This window comes from Drosophila bipectinata, chromosome XL, assembly GCF_030179905.1.
Source record: "Drosophila bipectinata strain 14024-0381.07 chromosome XL, DbipHiC1v2, whole genome shotgun sequence".
Taxonomy (NCBI): Eukaryota; Metazoa; Arthropoda; class Insecta; order Diptera; family Drosophilidae; genus Drosophila; species Drosophila bipectinata.
This window is the reverse complement of record NC_091734.1, coordinates 1621298-1638423: the sequence shown is the minus strand read 5'-3', so window position 1 is coordinate 1638423 and position 17126 is coordinate 1621298. Positions and strand designations below refer to the sequence as shown.

The 17126-nt window shown below is 42.7% G+C and overlaps 1 protein-coding gene and 1 long non-coding RNA gene across 2 annotated transcripts; one reads left to right on the top strand and one right to left on the bottom strand.

Moving 5' to 3' along the window:
• Window positions 1-7915: 7915 nt before the first annotated feature.
• Window positions 7916-12924, bottom strand: LOC138926496 (nascent polypeptide-associated complex subunit alpha, muscle-specific form-like). Its single transcript, XM_070280833.1, has 4 exons — window positions 12819-12924; window positions 11359-12756; window positions 10102-11301; window positions 7916-10047 (listed from the first exon to the last, which is right to left on the bottom strand). Exons 1-4 carry the CDS (start codon window positions 12843-12845, stop codon window positions 8062-8064), a joined length of 4611 nt encoding a protein of 1536 aa, XP_070136934.1. The 5' UTR covers window positions 12846-12924; the 3' UTR covers window positions 7916-8061.
• Window positions 12925-14714: 1790 nt separating this feature from the next.
• Window positions 14715-15230, top strand: LOC108134153 (uncharacterized). The gene is made up of 2 exons (XR_001773793.3): window positions 14715-14928; window positions 14986-15230. It is a non-coding gene; the product is annotated as an uncharacterized lncRNA (long non-coding RNA).
• The last annotated feature ends 1896 nt before the right edge of the window (window positions 15231-17126 follow it).

Below are 17126 nucleotides of genomic sequence, written 5' to 3'. Positions count from 1 at the left end.
AAAAACAGGACGCAGGACGAAGGGCAAGGACGATGCACCCGCTTATTTTTGGCAACAGTGACAAAAGTTGGAAAAATCCCAATCGAGCTCGAGTTCATCCAGTCCACCATGCACCTTTCGACCCGCACTTTTGTTGTTATCCTGCTGTCATTATCCTTCGGCCCGCTTGTTGGAAAGAGAAGCAGCTAGTGAGAGCAAGTGAGAGTAAGAGAGAGATGGAGAGAAAGTCGAAAGCCACGCACGCGCCTTTTCTACTTTATTATCGCCTGGCGATCTGATCGATCGGCAGAAACAGTTGCAAAAACAGGACTTACAAACACAAGGACATAAAGAGTAGAGTGGGGAGGGGTAGGGGGGGTTCCTGCCTGGTTCCTGCATATCCTGCATATCCTGTCAGGAAGTCAACGTCACTCGCCGGCGACGTGTGTGCCAACGTGTCAACATGTGCAAAAACAGGACACTCGCAGAGACACACACACTAACACACATGGCAATGCCCAGGAGACTGACAGGATAAAGGACATTTAACAGTTATATTCCTAAATTCTGCGGGCAAATACCACCATCTATATAAAATGTATATAGGATATTCTTAGGTGTTTTGGATAAATAAAACGTAGGTTTTTTTTGAAGAATTATTTCCTATATCGTAGAAATTAGTTTTCCTATAAAAATTATCTTCCAACCCCCAAGAAAGGTGCTAAATGTGCTCTAAATAAAAAATATAATAAGTAGATATATAGAAAGGACTCTCATTCTGAGCCAGGCTCTAATTTCTAGCAAGGTTCTAACGAGCCGTATCCTTAAAAAAAAACCCAAAAAAAGAAATACAATTTCACCTGTTGGGCAGTTCAATGTCCTGCTCCTTCTTCTGGGCTGCCACAGTTTGTTGCTACATTGTCCTTGACTTTCTTCCAGGACATCCTTGTTGCGGGTTTTTTTTGTGTGTGTGTTTCTGTTGGGTTTTTCGGACCAATTATTGGAAAGAAAACATGTTATTTGGACTGACAAACCGCTCATCAGGCAGGTGGAAAGGTCACGGCAAGTGCCAAGATCCAGGAGAGGTTTTTCATTTCCTTGAAGTCCTTGAGGTTCCATAGAAGCCATCAGTCCAAGGTCCTAGTGCGGTTACAGCTGAAAATCTAGATCAGAGGTCAGCGGTTTAAAGGTTCTTATGGATAAATTTTATTTAAAATATTTTTCAGATATTAAATATTTAAAAAACTTACTGAATTAAATTTTAGCACTTTTGGGAATATCTTAAAAATTAATTCAGAATTTTAAAACCCCTACAAATAATTAATCTTAATTTTTTCTATTCTAACAATTTCCAGGAAATAGAAATTTGAATAAAAAGGAAGATGATCATTTTCTATAATCAATCAATTTTTAGTCCTGACCCGGAAAGGATATATGTATATTCCAGGGAAATATTTCCATAAAAATGCATAAAATAATCAATGTAAAAAAAAAAGAGCAGGCCCTCGAGATGATCAATCTTATGGCTTCTTAGATCTGGATTAGAATCCTTTTTGCATAATATCGTCATGCATCATCGCCTGGTCGGTCTACTGACTGATATATAATTGCCAATATTTCTTAAAGGATAACAAAAAAAAAACCCAGAGCTAGAGACAAGAAGCAACCCTTTCGAGGGGCAGGGACGAACAAATGTTGCACATCATTCCCTGGTGCATATCATTAATGCAAATCTATGGGCCAGGACACCCCGGGACGAGCGCAAACTGTCATGTCATTGAAAATATTATTATAACAGTTGCGTGTGCGAATCCTTAAAGGATCGGCAATCGTCTATCGGCAATCGGCAATATGCTATCCGCAAGTCCTTGTTGCAATCTTTTGGTCCCCAGGAAGGTCCTTAGAGGCCTTGCCAACCCTTCATTAAGTGCGGCTCACTTGACAGCAGACAACGCTTCCGATGTGACAAAATCATTATCCTTTATCCTCTATCCTTTATCCTTTGGGTAGCCGTGAGATTCACTTGAAGTAGCAGGCCTCGAAAGAAAAGAAAATTTAAATGAACTGAAAAAAAACGGATTAGAATCGAGTCATTTGCAATTTTCCGCATTCCGTCAATAATGAGAAGAAATGCAAAAAAAAAAAAAATGGGAAAGGATGAGGACGCAAGGGTCTCGAGGGTGACAAATGCCAAATGATGATGCATCCTAGTTTTTCGCGGGTTTCGGATCAAAACCCTTCCCTGCATCTTTCTGAATTGATTTGCCAAACAAAGTTACACACAGAAAGGTGGAAAATGCACTTCAGATCGGGGTCGTAGGGGTCGTCGGGGTCTCCTTTTGCATTTTTTGGGGGTGCGTCGTCCTGGCTACAGGTCGTATTCGGTTGGTATGAGAGTGTAGATAGCGTGTGTGTTACGCTACACTGATCCCAGCACCAGGTCCCAGCTCAAGAGACCATATGGAACCAGAAAAGTCACTCAATGTCTTGACTATTTTGCATAGAAAACAGGCAGCTGTGTGCGAAAATAAAAAGAGGAAAGAGGATAAGTTACTAACTAAAAAATATAATATATATTCTATTAAAATCAACCTAATTATAACACTAGTTTAGACTTGATCCTTTGGCAGATGTGGCGTAATAACCTCCATAACCTTTAACCCATAACTACGCCCCTAGCACTAGCTAACCGTAATTGAAGTTGAGAACCCAGGCGACACCCAAAAAATGGAAAAAAAAAAAAAGTCTAGGCCCAGAAATCAAATATCATATATCAACTTACATATCAAAACAACGGCGAACAAACAACAACAGAAAAGGATTCCAAAGATGGATGGATTGAATGGAAATCAAGAAGGTCCAGGTAGGAGTCACAAGGACTCACTTCTATTACATGCAATCACACCTTTTGCCAACCAACGGAATCGGAATCCTATCGGCCTGCCAAAGGAAGTCGTCCTTAAAGGCAGCTGCCTTATGCAAATCACATTTATGCAAATTTCCCAGGACACATGATAGCTTCGTTCTCTCCGGCATTTATGAATTATTGAACTATTGGCAGTCAAGCAGTCTAAGCAAATATAAATTGAGCAATAAATTGCTCACCAACAGCAACAGTCACATGAAGGACATGAAGGTCCTCAAGACATCGATACGCGTGAGTCCTTTTTTTTCGGCTTCTCTGGCTTGAGTTTTTTTTTTTCCTCCCCGCTCCATAACATGTGACATGACGCAGTCAAAAATGGAAAAAATTTAAGAGTCCAGAGACCAGATCCAGATCCACTTACGATAGCCACTTCTATGTCCTGCTCTGCCGTCCTGGAGAGGAGCAGCCAAGGAGCTGGCCAATTAGAAGGGTCACTCATCCGTTTGATGGGTCCAAATTGAGGTGACCGCGAGGCCACGTGACCACGTGCTGCAGCTGACAAGTCCTCCTCCTCCTTTCTCCTTTCCGGGCCAAGTGCATCCAAAAATATCAACAATTTTTATGAAGATGTTAGCCTGCAAGAAAGGGATATATTTAAATAGTTCTCTATCATAAAATTTCGTCATAATGTCCCAGTAAATCTACATTAACGAAAAACATTGAAGCGAAAGCTATTTTTCATTTTTTCGAATTATTTTCATTTTTTCGAATTTTTTCCATGGAATCCCTTCAAAAATCGTGAAAATCGAGGGGCTGCAAAATATGCCACTTGCTGAAGCTATATCTTTTACAATACTCCTCGGATCCCCAAGCGGGATATCTTAAACGATTTCTAGAAGGATTCTCCGTGAATCTGCATCAAAACATTGGAGCGAAAGCTATTTTTCATTTTTTTTTTTTTTCCATTTTTTTTTTTTTTTCCTCCCTTCAAAAATCGTGAAAATCGAGGGGCCCCAAAATATGCCACTTGCGGAAGTTATATCTCTTACAATATCTATCGGATCCCTAAGCGGGATACCTTAAACGATTTCTAGAAGGATTCTCAATAAATCTGCATCAAAACATTGAAGCGAAAGCTATTTTTCATTTTTTCGAATTTTTTCCATGGACTCCCTTCAAAAATCGTGAAAATCGAGGGGCTGCAAAATATGCCACTTGGGGAAGCTATATCTTTCACAATACTTATCGGATCCTTAAGCGGGATACCTTAAACGATTTCTAGAAGGATTCTCAATAAATCTGCATCAAAATATTAGAGAAAAAGCAAATTTGAAATTTTTTCAAATTTTTCCGATGAACACCCTTCAAAAATCGTGAAAATCGAGGGGCTGCAAAATATGCCACTTGCGGATGCTATATCTTTTACAATACTCATCGGATCCCTAAGAGGGATACCTTAAACGATTTCTAGAAGGATTCTCCATGAATCTGCATCAAAACATTGAAGCGAAAGCTATTTTTCATTTTTTCGAATTTTTTCCATGGACTCCCTTCAAAAATCGTGAAAATCGAGGGGCTGCAAAATATGCCACTTGCGAAAGCTATATCTTTTACAATACTCATCGGATCCTTAAGCGGGATACCTTAAACGATTTCTAGAAGGATTCTTCGTAAATCTGCATCAAAACATTGAAGCGAAAGCTATTTTTCATTTTTTCGAATTTTTTCCATGGACTCCCTTCAAAAATCGTGAAAATCGAGGGGCTGCAAAATATGCCACTTGCGGAAGCTATATCTCTTGCAATACTCGTCGGATCCCTAAGAGGGATACCTTAAACGATTTCTAGAAGGATTCTCAATAAATCTGCATCAAAATATTGAAGCGAAAGCTATTTTTCATTTTTTCGAATTTTTTCCATGGACTCCCTTCAAAAATCGTGAAAATCGAGGGGCCCCAAAATATGCCACTTGCGGAAGCTATATCTTTTATAATTTTCATCGGATCCCTAAGAGGGATACCTTAAACTATTTCTAAAAGGATTCTCCGTGAATCTGCATCAAAACATTGAAGCGAAGGCTATTTTTCATTTTTTCGAATTTTTTCCATGGACTCCCTTCAAAAATCGTGAAAATCGAGGGGCTGCAAAATATGCCACTTGCGGAAGCTATATCTCTTGCAATACTCGTCGGATCCCTAAGAGGGATACCTTAAACGATTTCTAGAAGGATTCTCAATAAATCTGCATCAAAATATTGAAGCGAAAGCTATTTTTCATTTTTTCGAATTTTTTCCATGGACTCCCTTCAAAAATCGTGAAAATCGAGGGGCCCCAAAATATGCCACTTGCGGAAGCTATATCTTTTATAATTTTCATCGGATCCCTAAGAGGGATACCTTAAACTATTTCTAAAAGGATTCTCCGTGAATCTGCATCAAAACATTGAAGCGAAGGCTATTTTTCATTTTTTCGAATTTTTTCCATGGACTCCCTTCAAAAATCGTGAAAATCGAGGGGCCCCAAAATATGCCACTTGCGGAAGCTATATCTTTTATAATTTTCATCGGATCCCTAAGAGGGATACCTTAAACTATTTCTAAAAGGATTCTCCGTGAATCTGCATCAAAACATTGAAGCGAAAGCTATTTTTCATTTTTTCGAATTTTTTCCATGGACTCCCTTCAAAAATCGTGAAAATCGAGGGGCCCCAAAATATGCCACTTGCGGAAGCTATATCTTGTACAATATTTATCGGATCCCTAAGCGGGATACCTTAAACGATTTCTTGATGGATTCTCCGTGAATCTGCATCAAAACATTAAAGCGAAAGCTATTTTTCATTTTTTCGAATTTTTTCCATGGACTCCCTTCAAAAATCGTGAAAATCGAGGGGCCCCAAAATATGCCACTTGCGGAAGCTATATCTTTTATAATTTTCATCGGATCCCTAAGAGGGATACCTTAAACTATTTCTAAAAGGATTCTCCGTGAATCTGCATCAAAACATTGAAGCGAAAGTTATTTTTCATTTTTTCGAATTTTTTCCATGGACTCCCTTCAAAAATCGTGAAAATCGAGGGGCCCCAAAATATGCCACTTGCGGATGCTATATCTTTTACAGTACTCATCGGATCCCTAAGAGGGATACCTTAAACGATTTCTTGATGGATTCTCCGTGAATCTGCATCAAAACATTAAAGCGAAAGCTATTTTTCATTTTTTCGAATTTTTTCCATGGACTCCCTTCAAAAATCGTGAAAATCGAGGGGCCCCAAAATATGCCACTTGCGGATGCTATATCTTTTACAGTACTCATCGGATCCCTAAGAGGGATACCTTAAACGATTTCTTGATGGATTCTCCGTGAATCTGCATCAAAACATTGAAGCGAAAGCTATTTTTCATTTTTTCGAATTTTTTCCATGGACTCCCTTCAAAAATCGTGAAAATCGAGGGGCCCCAAAATATGCCACTTGCGGATGCTATATCTTTTACAGTACTCATCGGATCCCTAAGAGGGATACCTTAAACGATTTCTTGATGGATTCTCCGTGAATCTGCATCAAAACATTAAAGCGAAAGCTATTTTTCATTTTTTCGAATTTTTTCCATGGACTCCCTTCAAAAATCGTGAAAATCGAGGGGCTGCAATAAATATATGCCACTTGCGCTATGTCTTTGAAGCTATATCTTTTACAATTTTTATTGGATCATTGGATTATAAAGCTACCTTATTACATCTAATAGCAACACTTTTCTCCCAGTGCGTGGGTTGTCAATCACAGGAATGTCCTGGCAGCTGGCTGCTTGGACAAAAAAGCAGGGAACAAAAAAGCAAACAGGACAAAGAACCCATCCGTTTGGCTTAAGGCGGAGAGTCTTAAGAAGTGTCGCCATAAGCCAGATGCAAATGCAGGGCACCCACACCCCATTGTCCTTCCTAGCCTGCTCGGCGTTGTTGTTCCGGCGCAGCTGTCCAAAGATCCAAATCCATGAAGGCATTGTGCAACGTAGAAAAGGATTTCCATACCGATTCCGATCTGTTACAGGATTCGCCCGCAATAGGAAAGCAATTGCCGCAGGACTAAGCTGAGATTGGGAAATTGGAATGGAAGGAGATCAGCAGAGATAAGGAATTAGGAACGAGGAAGGATCACAACAGGATCAGGATGTAGGTATATATGTAGAAACGGACATGTGAATGAGGCGATGAATGGAATGGACTCGATGAATGGCACACGCTCTGCCCGGCAGGACACCTCCTTGGGTGGTGCGTCTGCTGATGCTAATGAGGCTCACGAGTATCATGAGGCGACAGGTACAACTACCTGTATCCCTAAACAAGGACCCTAAATCACAGCACCACGGGTAGGCGTTGTTAATCCTTTCGACACTTAATTAGTCCAGCACTCCGACACCATACAAATCGCCATTCGTCCTGGATGATCAGTCCTTCCATAGGTTATAGCTTCTAAAGATCTGAAAGATCCGGAATGAGATCATCAAGTATTTTTTTTCATTATCTTACCAGATCTCAGTTGTGGAAATTCACAGGTTCCGGCTGAAAATACTTTAATTTTAATCCCTAGAGGAGGCATACAGAGATCCTGTGAAAGTTTTTCCAAAAATAAATAAGAAATTCTTTTAGAAATGGGACTACTTACAGTTTATAGTTGTAGTTTTCTATAAAAAATAGGGAGATCTGTCTATAAAATATCTATCCATAAAATAAAAGAATAAAAAATATATCTCTTATTCATGTAGATCTGTAGACAACTTAATAGAACAAAGCTTTCAAAAAAAAAAATAAAATATAAAAATCTATAAGAGTTTAAAGCCCGATACCATAATTCCAAATATATTAATAAAAGAACACAAAAGAAGTGTTCTTTTTAAAGAGTTTTCACTTCATAAAACCACCCATTGTACTAAAAATGAATCATTAATATAATGAATATGTAATTAAATAAATAATTAAATTAATGATTCATGCAAGTATAAAATAAAAATGCAAATATGATTAAATTTTTATGAAAAATGTATGAAAATGTATAAATGTTTGTTTAAAAAATTACAAATGTTGAAAAATAATAAATGAAAATAAATTTTGAAAATAATTTTATAAGATTAGTATTTTTTAAATGAAATTTTTAGTATAAAAATGAAATCATTTTATGGATTAGTGGATGGATGATGATTTTTTTTTTGATGGGCCTCTTAGTCTCCTTTCTCCCCGTCCTTATCCTTGTCCTTGTCCTTGGCCTTGGCCTTGTCCTTGGCCTTGGCCTTGTCGGGTTGCTCGCGGAGGGTTTTGCGCCTCTCCCACAGCTCCCGCTTGGAGGATGTCATGGCCTGCTTGAGACCCGGGCGCCCAATTCGCACGGGCTTATCCCGCCCGGCCTCAGCCACCGCGGAGAGGAATCTGCTCCAGCCGGCATTACCACGTCCTCCTGCTGCTCCTTCTTCTTCACCGACTGGGGCACCGCCTTGGGCAGAACCTCCTGCTGCACCATCGTCGTCGCCCTGATCTGTCCGAATTACCTCTGGCTCCTGATGCGGCAAAATCAACTCCGGCTCCTGCATTCCCTGCTGCCGCATCCGCTGCTGTTGCGCTGGGTCCCTCTCGTCAATGTCAAGAGCTCCGAGAGCCCCCACTCCCTGATGCTGATGAAAATGGCCAAAGTTGATTGGAACTGGCTGATTACTCGGCTGGGATGACGCACCCTCTTCCGGGGAGGTGGTCTGCTCAAGTACTCGCTGACTACTCGGGAGATCATCGAGCATGACGACCCGGCCGGATGATGCGCGGGCTTTAATCAGCCAGTTCGTCAGCGGGTTCGGCATAATTCCAGTGAAATAGCGCACCTGAGGCTGCTCAGGAGAAGGTTGCGTAGGTGCATCTTCTCTGGATGGATCTGGATGGCTTCTACCCATGTTGCGCCAAGCATCCAAGGCCCGCTTAGCAGCATCGGCCTCTGCGGCGGCATCTACTTGGTGCTGGCCCTCCCTTTCCATTTGGGCCTCTAGTTCCACCCTGGCTGCCGTCTCCAGAGCGCCGTTTTCATCTGTCTGTCCATGCTCCTGTCTCTGGTCCTGGTGATTGTGCTCCTGTGTCACCTCTTGCTCCTTCCTTCCCTCAAGCCCTGGCCACTCCTCCTCTTGCTGCTGACCATCTTGTTCCAGTCTCTCATTTTCCTCACACTGACACCACTCCTCTTGCTGCAGCCTCCGGCCTCTGGAGCTCATGGCCTTCATGCGCCTGAAAGCGTCCATCGCCTCCATGATTTCAACGGCATCAATGGCTCGATACGTTTGTAAAGCCTCCATAGCCTCGGCAGCTTCTCGAGCCCTCTTCATCTCTTTGGCCTCCCGGGCGGCCTGCTGCTTGGCCTTCGCATTGGCCTTCTTCTGGGCCCGCTGCTCCTTCTTGTGGCGTCTCTTTTCCTTCTTCGACTTGGCGCTGCTCGTCCCCGTGCTCTTGCTCGTGCTCTTGTTTTCCTTGTCGGCCTCGTCCGTTACCTCCTCCGAGGACATGGTGTCGGATTCCTCGAGCAGACCAAACTTGTTGGAGACCACAGTCTGGGCCTGGGTTGGATTGGATCTGCCACTTGACTTGGTCAGAGGATTCGATGTCTTTCCCTGGGCATTGTTAGGATTCTGGCTCTGGCTTGGAGCATGACCAGTCGATGGGGCATGACTCGTGGATGCGTTCGAGTTGTGGACATTGTTCTGGGACTTCGGCGGAAGACTTTTCTGTGGTTGGGAGGGAGTCGTCTGGGCTTTCGGAAGCTGCACCTGATTCTTGGGCGGCACATCATTGTGAGGCGGAGGCGCTACCGGCTTCTCCGCGGGCTTCGGTTGTGATTCACGGTCGCTCCTTGCGGCCGGAGGTGTCGGCCTAGGTGGCTCCTCAACTGGGTTCTGACTATGGAAAATGCGAGTGGGCTGGAACAGATTGGGGTTGGTCTCGCGGAGGACAACGCGCTTGGAATTTACCGTGTTTCCGTCGCCCACGGTTTCCAAGAAATACGATTCTGTGGACCGGCGACGACTTCGCATGGGACCACGGTAACCGTACTGCTCTCGGGATGCATTCTGCGCTTGGGGATTACTTGGGGGCTTCGGCGAATTCTTGGCGGAGTGACGAGTGCCCAGTGGCGGCCAGTAGCTAATGTCCGCCACTGGGTTAACCGGCGACTGGTTCTGAAAAAGAAGAGATCATTAAAAGGGCTCTCCTCTAATCGTTCATGATCTTACTCTTGTTGGAGGATTAGTCGGTGCAACGTGTGAGGGTCTTGGACCCTCAGTGGGCACCACCACGTCCTTCTTCGACTCCGGCTGGGTTGGCTTCGTTTCCTGAGTCCTTGGAGTAACTACTGGCTTGGTCTCCGGCTTCGGCTTAGGCTGTAGGTTCACCGTAACCTGCTTATCTTCCGCCCCATTGGGAATGTTGACCACCGGAGGATCAGTCTGCAGCGCCTTGCAGTCCTGCTGAACACTGGACTTACCTCGAGGTTGAGCTGGAGGCTTGGCCTGAATGGGCTTTGGATCGGTCTGGATGCCCTTATGATCCAACTCAAGGGGATTCGGCTTCACTTCCTGCGGCGTGACCTCCCTCTGTAGGATCTGAACGTCTGAACGGAGGCTGAGTGGCTTCTCTTCTTGCGGCGTGATCTTCCTCTGAATCATCCTAACATTTGAATGCTGGATATGGACCTCCTTGAGCTCCACTTCTTCCGAAATAGGAGCCAGGTGTCGCGATTGAATGCCATAGATTGGTGCCATAGTATGAGGAGCCATTGGTGGCTGGTTCTGCATCTCAACTGGAAATGGTGGCGGCTCCATAGGGTGGAATGGCAGTGAAGCCATAGGATGAGGAGCCATTGGTGGCTGGTTCTGCATCTCAACTGGAAATGGTGGCTGCTCCATAGGGTGGACCACTTGCTCCACAGGGTGCAATGGAAGAGGAGCCATTGGTGGCTGGTTCTGCACCTCAAAAGTCAATGGTGGCTGCTCCATAGGTGGGAATGGCAGAGGAGCCATATGTTGAGGAGCCATTGGTGGCTGATTCTGCACCTCAACTGGAAATGGTGGCTGCTCCATAGGATCGACAACTGGCTCCATAGGTTGTATTGGAAGAGGGGCCATAGTATCAGGAGCCATTGGTGGCTGCTCCATAGGGTGAGAAGGATCTATTAGTGGCTGCATCTGCGCCTCAACTGGCAATGGACGCGGCTCCAAAGGATGGATGACCTGCTCGTTCAATTGAGGAGCCTCTATGGGTATTGGTGAAGGGTCTTCATGGTATTGATCGACGTCCATAGGGGTAGGATCTTCATCGATGTCCTCCCTCTCTTCCTCCTCCCAGTCTTCCTCCAACCGATATTGGTTGCCCCTCAACATGCGGTTGCCCAGGCGGTTCCTTGTACGCACCGATGGACGGCGCCAGACCAAGTGCTAGAGAAAGGGGATTGTTAGGAGATCTTGGAGAGAATAGGATTAAAAAGTACTCACCCGTCCGACAATTCTAAACATAAAGCAGCATTGATCCAGAAGAGTGGGTGGTGGCGGCGGTGGGGGCGGTGGCGGCGGAGGTGTTGGTGGTGCTGCTTTCTTGAGGTCGGCAAACTCGATGTTGACGGTGAGCTTTTCGGAGGACTTGGTGATTAAAACTCCGGGGGCCACCTTCACCTCCACAAACCGCGGCACTTCTTCCTCCGGACGCGGCGGACTGGCACAGACCGGGGTTGGGCCTGGGGCAGGTACTGGGGAAGGGGCTGGAGATGGGGCTGAAGCTGGGGCTGGAGCTGGGGCAAGGGCCGGAGTCGGTTGTGGAATGTGTTGGTGCATGGCTGGCATGATCTGGGGCTGGCCATGATGCGGAATGTGTCCAGGCATTTGTCGAGCGATCGGGAAAGTTCCTTGTTGGTAGTATCCCTGTGTCTGTGGCTGCATCTGAGCCGGAATGGCAATATATGTCGGCATTTGCACCGCGTAGTATCCCTGCACCGGAGCCTGGCCCGGCATCTGCAGCTGCAGTGGCATGGCAATCAAAGGAGCTGCTGCCACAGCCAGATAGATGGGTTGCTGCGGATTATTCTGCATCTGGGGTGGCATTACCATGTAGGCTGGTTGTGCTGGTGGCTGGTAGCGTACCGGTGGGCGTGGTGGCGGCGAATATGGAGCAGGTTGCCCCTGTGGCGACAACGGCGGTGAAGGCGGATACTGCGGATCCGGCGGATACTGCGGATGCTGCGGATACTCCGGATGCTCCTGATTCACCACATACTGATGCTCCTCGTGATGCATCTGATACAGAATCTGATCGCGTTGCCCAAACTGATTATTCCCCATCATCTGATGCGGATGGTGTTGCGGATATGAATGCTGCCCGGGCACTGGCGGATTACCATTCTGCAGATCATACTCTTCTTCCGAAGACCATTGCTCCTCCTCCTCCTCCTGCACCATGCCCTGCACGTGCTGCACCTCCGCGTTGAACCAGCATCCATTGTTGTAGTAGCCCATAGTGCGCCGGCGCACCGAATACGTATCGTTCGACCCGGATGCGTCCCAACCTGCATGGTCCGGCGGTGGGGCGGAATTCGCCATAGGGCGTGGCACATCATAAATAGCCGATTGAGCTGGAGGAGCCGATACCGGAGGCGGTGGAGCCGGAGGATGCACTACAGAGGTCACTGGTGGTGGCGGAGCTACAGGAGCCACGCTATTATAGTGGCGTGGACCACGTGATGCACTTCTCGGATACGAATAATGCGAATGCCTCGGTCCGCCGCTGCACGAGGATGGGTGGTGATGGCCGCGCCCGCGCTGCCCGCCACCCGAAAAACGGTGGCCCGAATAATGATGGCCGCCACCGGCATTGATGCCACCCCTGCCACCGCTACGCGACTGGAATTGGGGATTTGGCGTTGCACAATCACTTATATCACTATATATCATTCTCTACTTACGTTCGCATATCGAGGTGGGAATTGCATCTTTCACTTTTTTTTTGGTTTTTTTTGGATAAGGCACTTGTTTTCAGAAAAAATGAACCGACTCGGCGTGAGGTGGAAATCAAAAAGGAAGGCGGAAACGGCGTGCTGGATGGATGACGTTGGATGACAGTTGGGAGTTTCCGCTGCTGTCAGACAGCCTGGCGACAGGTCCACGGGGCCCCCTGTGTTTCTGCGCAAACAGCTTTGATTTGCGCGGGTGGGGGGGGTCACACTTGTCATCGAAACGGATCTTAGATTACGGTTTTTTATTGAAAATAAAGGTCTTAGAAAAGGAAAAACAATTTTTTTATGCTATTATAATTATAATCTATAAGTCCAAGGTAGATAATTAAGTTTTAGTGACGAAGGCAGTGGTACTAAATTAATTTTTTTTAAGAATAAACTTAGCTAATTATGTTTAAACCCACTTGGATACTAAAATTAAAATGTTTTAAAATCATTAACAGTTTTTTAAACCCTAAATAGTTTTAATTAATTTTTTAAATTCAAATGTTCGATAGTCATAATTGCATGGCTGAAAACAATCGAAAAAAGCTTTATCTTTGGCCACACTTAAGTTTCTGAAACGCATCATTCTTCTTCTACCTAATTCTCAGAACTCAAAAATAAGAAAAAAACAAACATAAATACGTAAACAAACCATACAAAATGGCGGAAGTTTTTTTGAAAAATGAAATATATCCAAAAACAGAAGAAAATCTACTAATTTATTGATCAAAACAGGTTAAAATAATGATTTAATTTCATAAATATAAGCCAAACTATAAACCCTTTATTTTAGCTTTACGATCAGAGGTTAAGCTGCCGCCCTTTGCCACGCCCTCCATTGTTGCCCCCACAAACAAAAGGAAGGAGCTATCAGCCGGGAATGACAACACAAACGCCTTACAAATAATCGTTTAGCCTGGCCCATTTGCATATTTAATTGTTGAGAAAATTACCCAAATATAATCTGGCGGGCAATAAATTCTTCCAACTCTGCCGCGTCCAGAGCTCTGAATTCCGGCGGAAAGCAACCCAAAAAGTGGCGGAAAAGCGCGGTTAATGCCGCGACTTTGGAATGGGAAGAGACGACCGCAAGAAAAGTCGCGAAAGGAAAAAGGAAAATCATCTCAGAGAAAGGGTTAAAATGCAAATGATGATTAAGGAAAGTCCAAAGGTCCCAAGCAAAAAAAAAAGGATCGTTAAGGAAAATGAGTCGGGGTTGGGGTGTTGGGAGAGACCACGATCCTGTGACTGCGCCTCACATCACATCCCATCACATGTCACCCCGGGAAGGATTGTCAAGCGTTTGACAGGACGCGGATCAGGTTCCTCCGTCTGGGATAGCGTCTGGAAATTAATGCATGTCTGCAATTAAATTTGAATAAAATGCTCAAGTTATCGTTCGGAAACCCTTTTCCTCGTAATTGATTAGCCAGCGGCGCTATTTCGAATTGTTTTGGGATTTCTATTTTTTAATATATGGGTTCTAGGATACCTCCTTTTTTTAAATGACTTTAACCGCAATTGTCTTAAATGTTAGTATTTTTAAAGAATTATTTTTCAGACTTATAGAAAGATCTTCTAAAATAATGAAACCCTTATTATGTTTGGTTCTTTACATATATTTAAATTGTATTTTTAGGATCACTTTTTAGGTCATCAGTGACCTGCTACCCACGTGTATGGTATGTCCTGTTTTTTGGTCCTCGCTAATTGTTGTTAAATTATTGACCCTTGACCCTCTAAATGCCTCCATATGTCGTCTAGGGCGGGGATAATTTTATATTTGTTTAACTAAAAACTGGCCACGTGACCTTTAGTTACATTATAATATAATTACAATTTTTTTTTTTAGGAAAAGAAGGCTTTTGCGAAAGGTGTCACCTTCTAGAGATCTAAGGCTTTATATATAATTCAAAAGATACTGGGGACTGTCAGTAAATCATCGTAAAATTCAACTTTTTTGATTCAGACTCTGAATCAAAACTTGAAAAATTCAGTTATTAGAAGATTTTTGAAAAAAAGAGGCATTGGATCATCATGCATTGGCTTGTTGATGTTATAGGCGGTATAACAGGTGAGTTTTCCTCTAAAACTAAAAAGATTAAACATATAATATTATTTATATTTATAGGAGTGATATTGATTATTATGGCTTACCGGCCCTCGGAGGGAGCAGCCCTAGAGCGTTATCATTACAGGGATAATGTTGATATGGAGGATAAATCCGACTAGCGATCAGCAGCACTCCTCATGGCCTGGCAAATGTACCAAATTTTTTACCCATTTTTAAACAAAGTTCGCAACATACATATTTTGTTAATTCTTGGACCTCCATGCGGCTGCTGTTTCAAAATCAATAAATCCCATTGAAGTTAATTATTTGAATTTTTGCTTCACAGGAGGCTTAAGGTATTTTCTTTCGCAAAACAGACACCCAGGCCACGAAAAATAAAAATATTTTAAACTGGAGCAATGAGATCTCATCGTGTATTTTTTTTTTCGCACGTTTAAAATTGATTTTTGGATCAACCCTTAACCCCGTTTGGCCGGACTAACCCTTTTAACCCCACGTCGACGGTGGTTGTGACCCCGGCGGTTGTCTCATGATGCTAAACGTATTAACCCATGACCGCTTTAGCCATTGTTTATTGCCTAATTTGCGGTTAAATTTTTGATTTTGGCACAATGATTTCATTTTCGATTTCACATTTTTCGACAGATTGAGATTTATGTGTTTGCCGAAAAATAAATCTACCCAGAGAGTGTGCGAAATACATATACTTCCCATATATATATTTTTGTTATTTTGGCGCGTTGTGTTCGGCCATAAGGAAACACAAAGAAAAAGGAGTCCTGCCAGACGTGAGAAAGGGTTCAGATATGGGTGTTTTGGTATAAGTAGATTTTATAAAATAAATAAGGAATATTGATCATCTTTTCTTAGCAAAAAAGGTACCAACTAGGTATGACCAAGCTTCAGGAATTGTATTTTTTACATTTTTAAAAGAATTTTTGATTTAAAACAACGCAGAGCACTACAATTGTAACAATCTTGTCTTCTATTTCTTATTTTTTATACAAAAAAATCCATATTTATTAAGATAACATTATTTAAAATACAATAGTTCTTTAATATAGATTTTAAAACAATTTTAAAAACTATTCAAAGTCAAAATAGGGTCTAGACTAGAGTTTTGATAATACTCAAAGAAAGTGTCCATCTTTCCAATAATTTGCCTTTTTAAGATTTTAGAACTAGGAAAGAGATATTTGAATTAAATATATAAATAAGACAATAAACAAACAATTTTCTTAAAATAAATCATTTTTCTTAAATTCGTAATATTATACATTTTTAAACACCATATTTAGTTCAAATATATTAGAATAAATAAACAAACCATTAAAAAAACACTTTTCTTAAACAAATTAGACCTGTAAAATTACAATATAATCTTATCCATATATCGTTCTATCCTCAAGATCTCCTTCTCCAACCCCTACTAGTAATTCCTTAATTTAAAAGTAACAAATACCTAAAAAGAACAACTAAAATATAAGAAACATTAATCATTAAAGAACCTAAAACTTGAGTCACCAGCCAAGGGCAGTGCGTAAAATCAATTAAATACAAAACGGACGAAAAAAAAAAATACTCAAAAAATATAATGAGCAATGACCTACCACCGGCTGGGTGTCCTGGAAGGGTCAAGGATCGGGGCTGGCATAATGATAAACTGTCAAAACTACACACTAGACTACGAGCTAGATTCATATCAGAAAATTGCAATTCGGAAGCAAAACCAAAAAACCAACCACCACCACCACCCCATTACGAAACCCACGCGCCTAACACATTAACACGGACCAAAAAGGACCACAAGGACGAAGGACCTGCTGACCGACCGACTGTCGATCGAGAACTTTATGACTTTTGGAAATGCGTTTCTGCCGCCCTTGAACTCATTTTTAATGTAATGTCCTTGACTATTTTTGGGGTTAATTTAGGGTTACTCATTGGGTTTACGACGGGAAATTTGTCAGACGCTGACAGTTTTCAATTATATGTATATGTTTTGCATATCGGAGTCGTAGTTGAGTTCTAATGCATTTGTGGCATGTTTTCGTCAGCCAGGAAGTCGGCTCAGGTCCTTGCATAATTACTAAACAGAGTTTTCCTGATCAGTTGCCATGGTTTTTTAAGGACTTAATTTTTCAAGAAGTGATTCGTTTAATTTTATTTTGAAGAGTTAAAAAAATAGATTAATGTAA

Excerpts from the sequence above, each read along its gene's own strand:
- LOC138926496 (XM_070280833.1), bottom strand. The coding sequence starts at position 12,845 with ATGCAATTCCCACCTCGATATGCGAAC. Across the intron at positions 12,757-12,818 it reads TCCCACCTCGATATGCGAAC|TCGCGTAGCGGTGGCAGGGG; the intron begins GTAAGTAGAGAA and ends CCCCAATTCCAG. Across the intron at positions 11,302-11,358 it reads TGTTTAGAATTGTCGGACGG|CACTTGGTCTGGCGCCGTCC; the intron begins GTGAGTACTTTT and ends CCCTTTCTCTAG.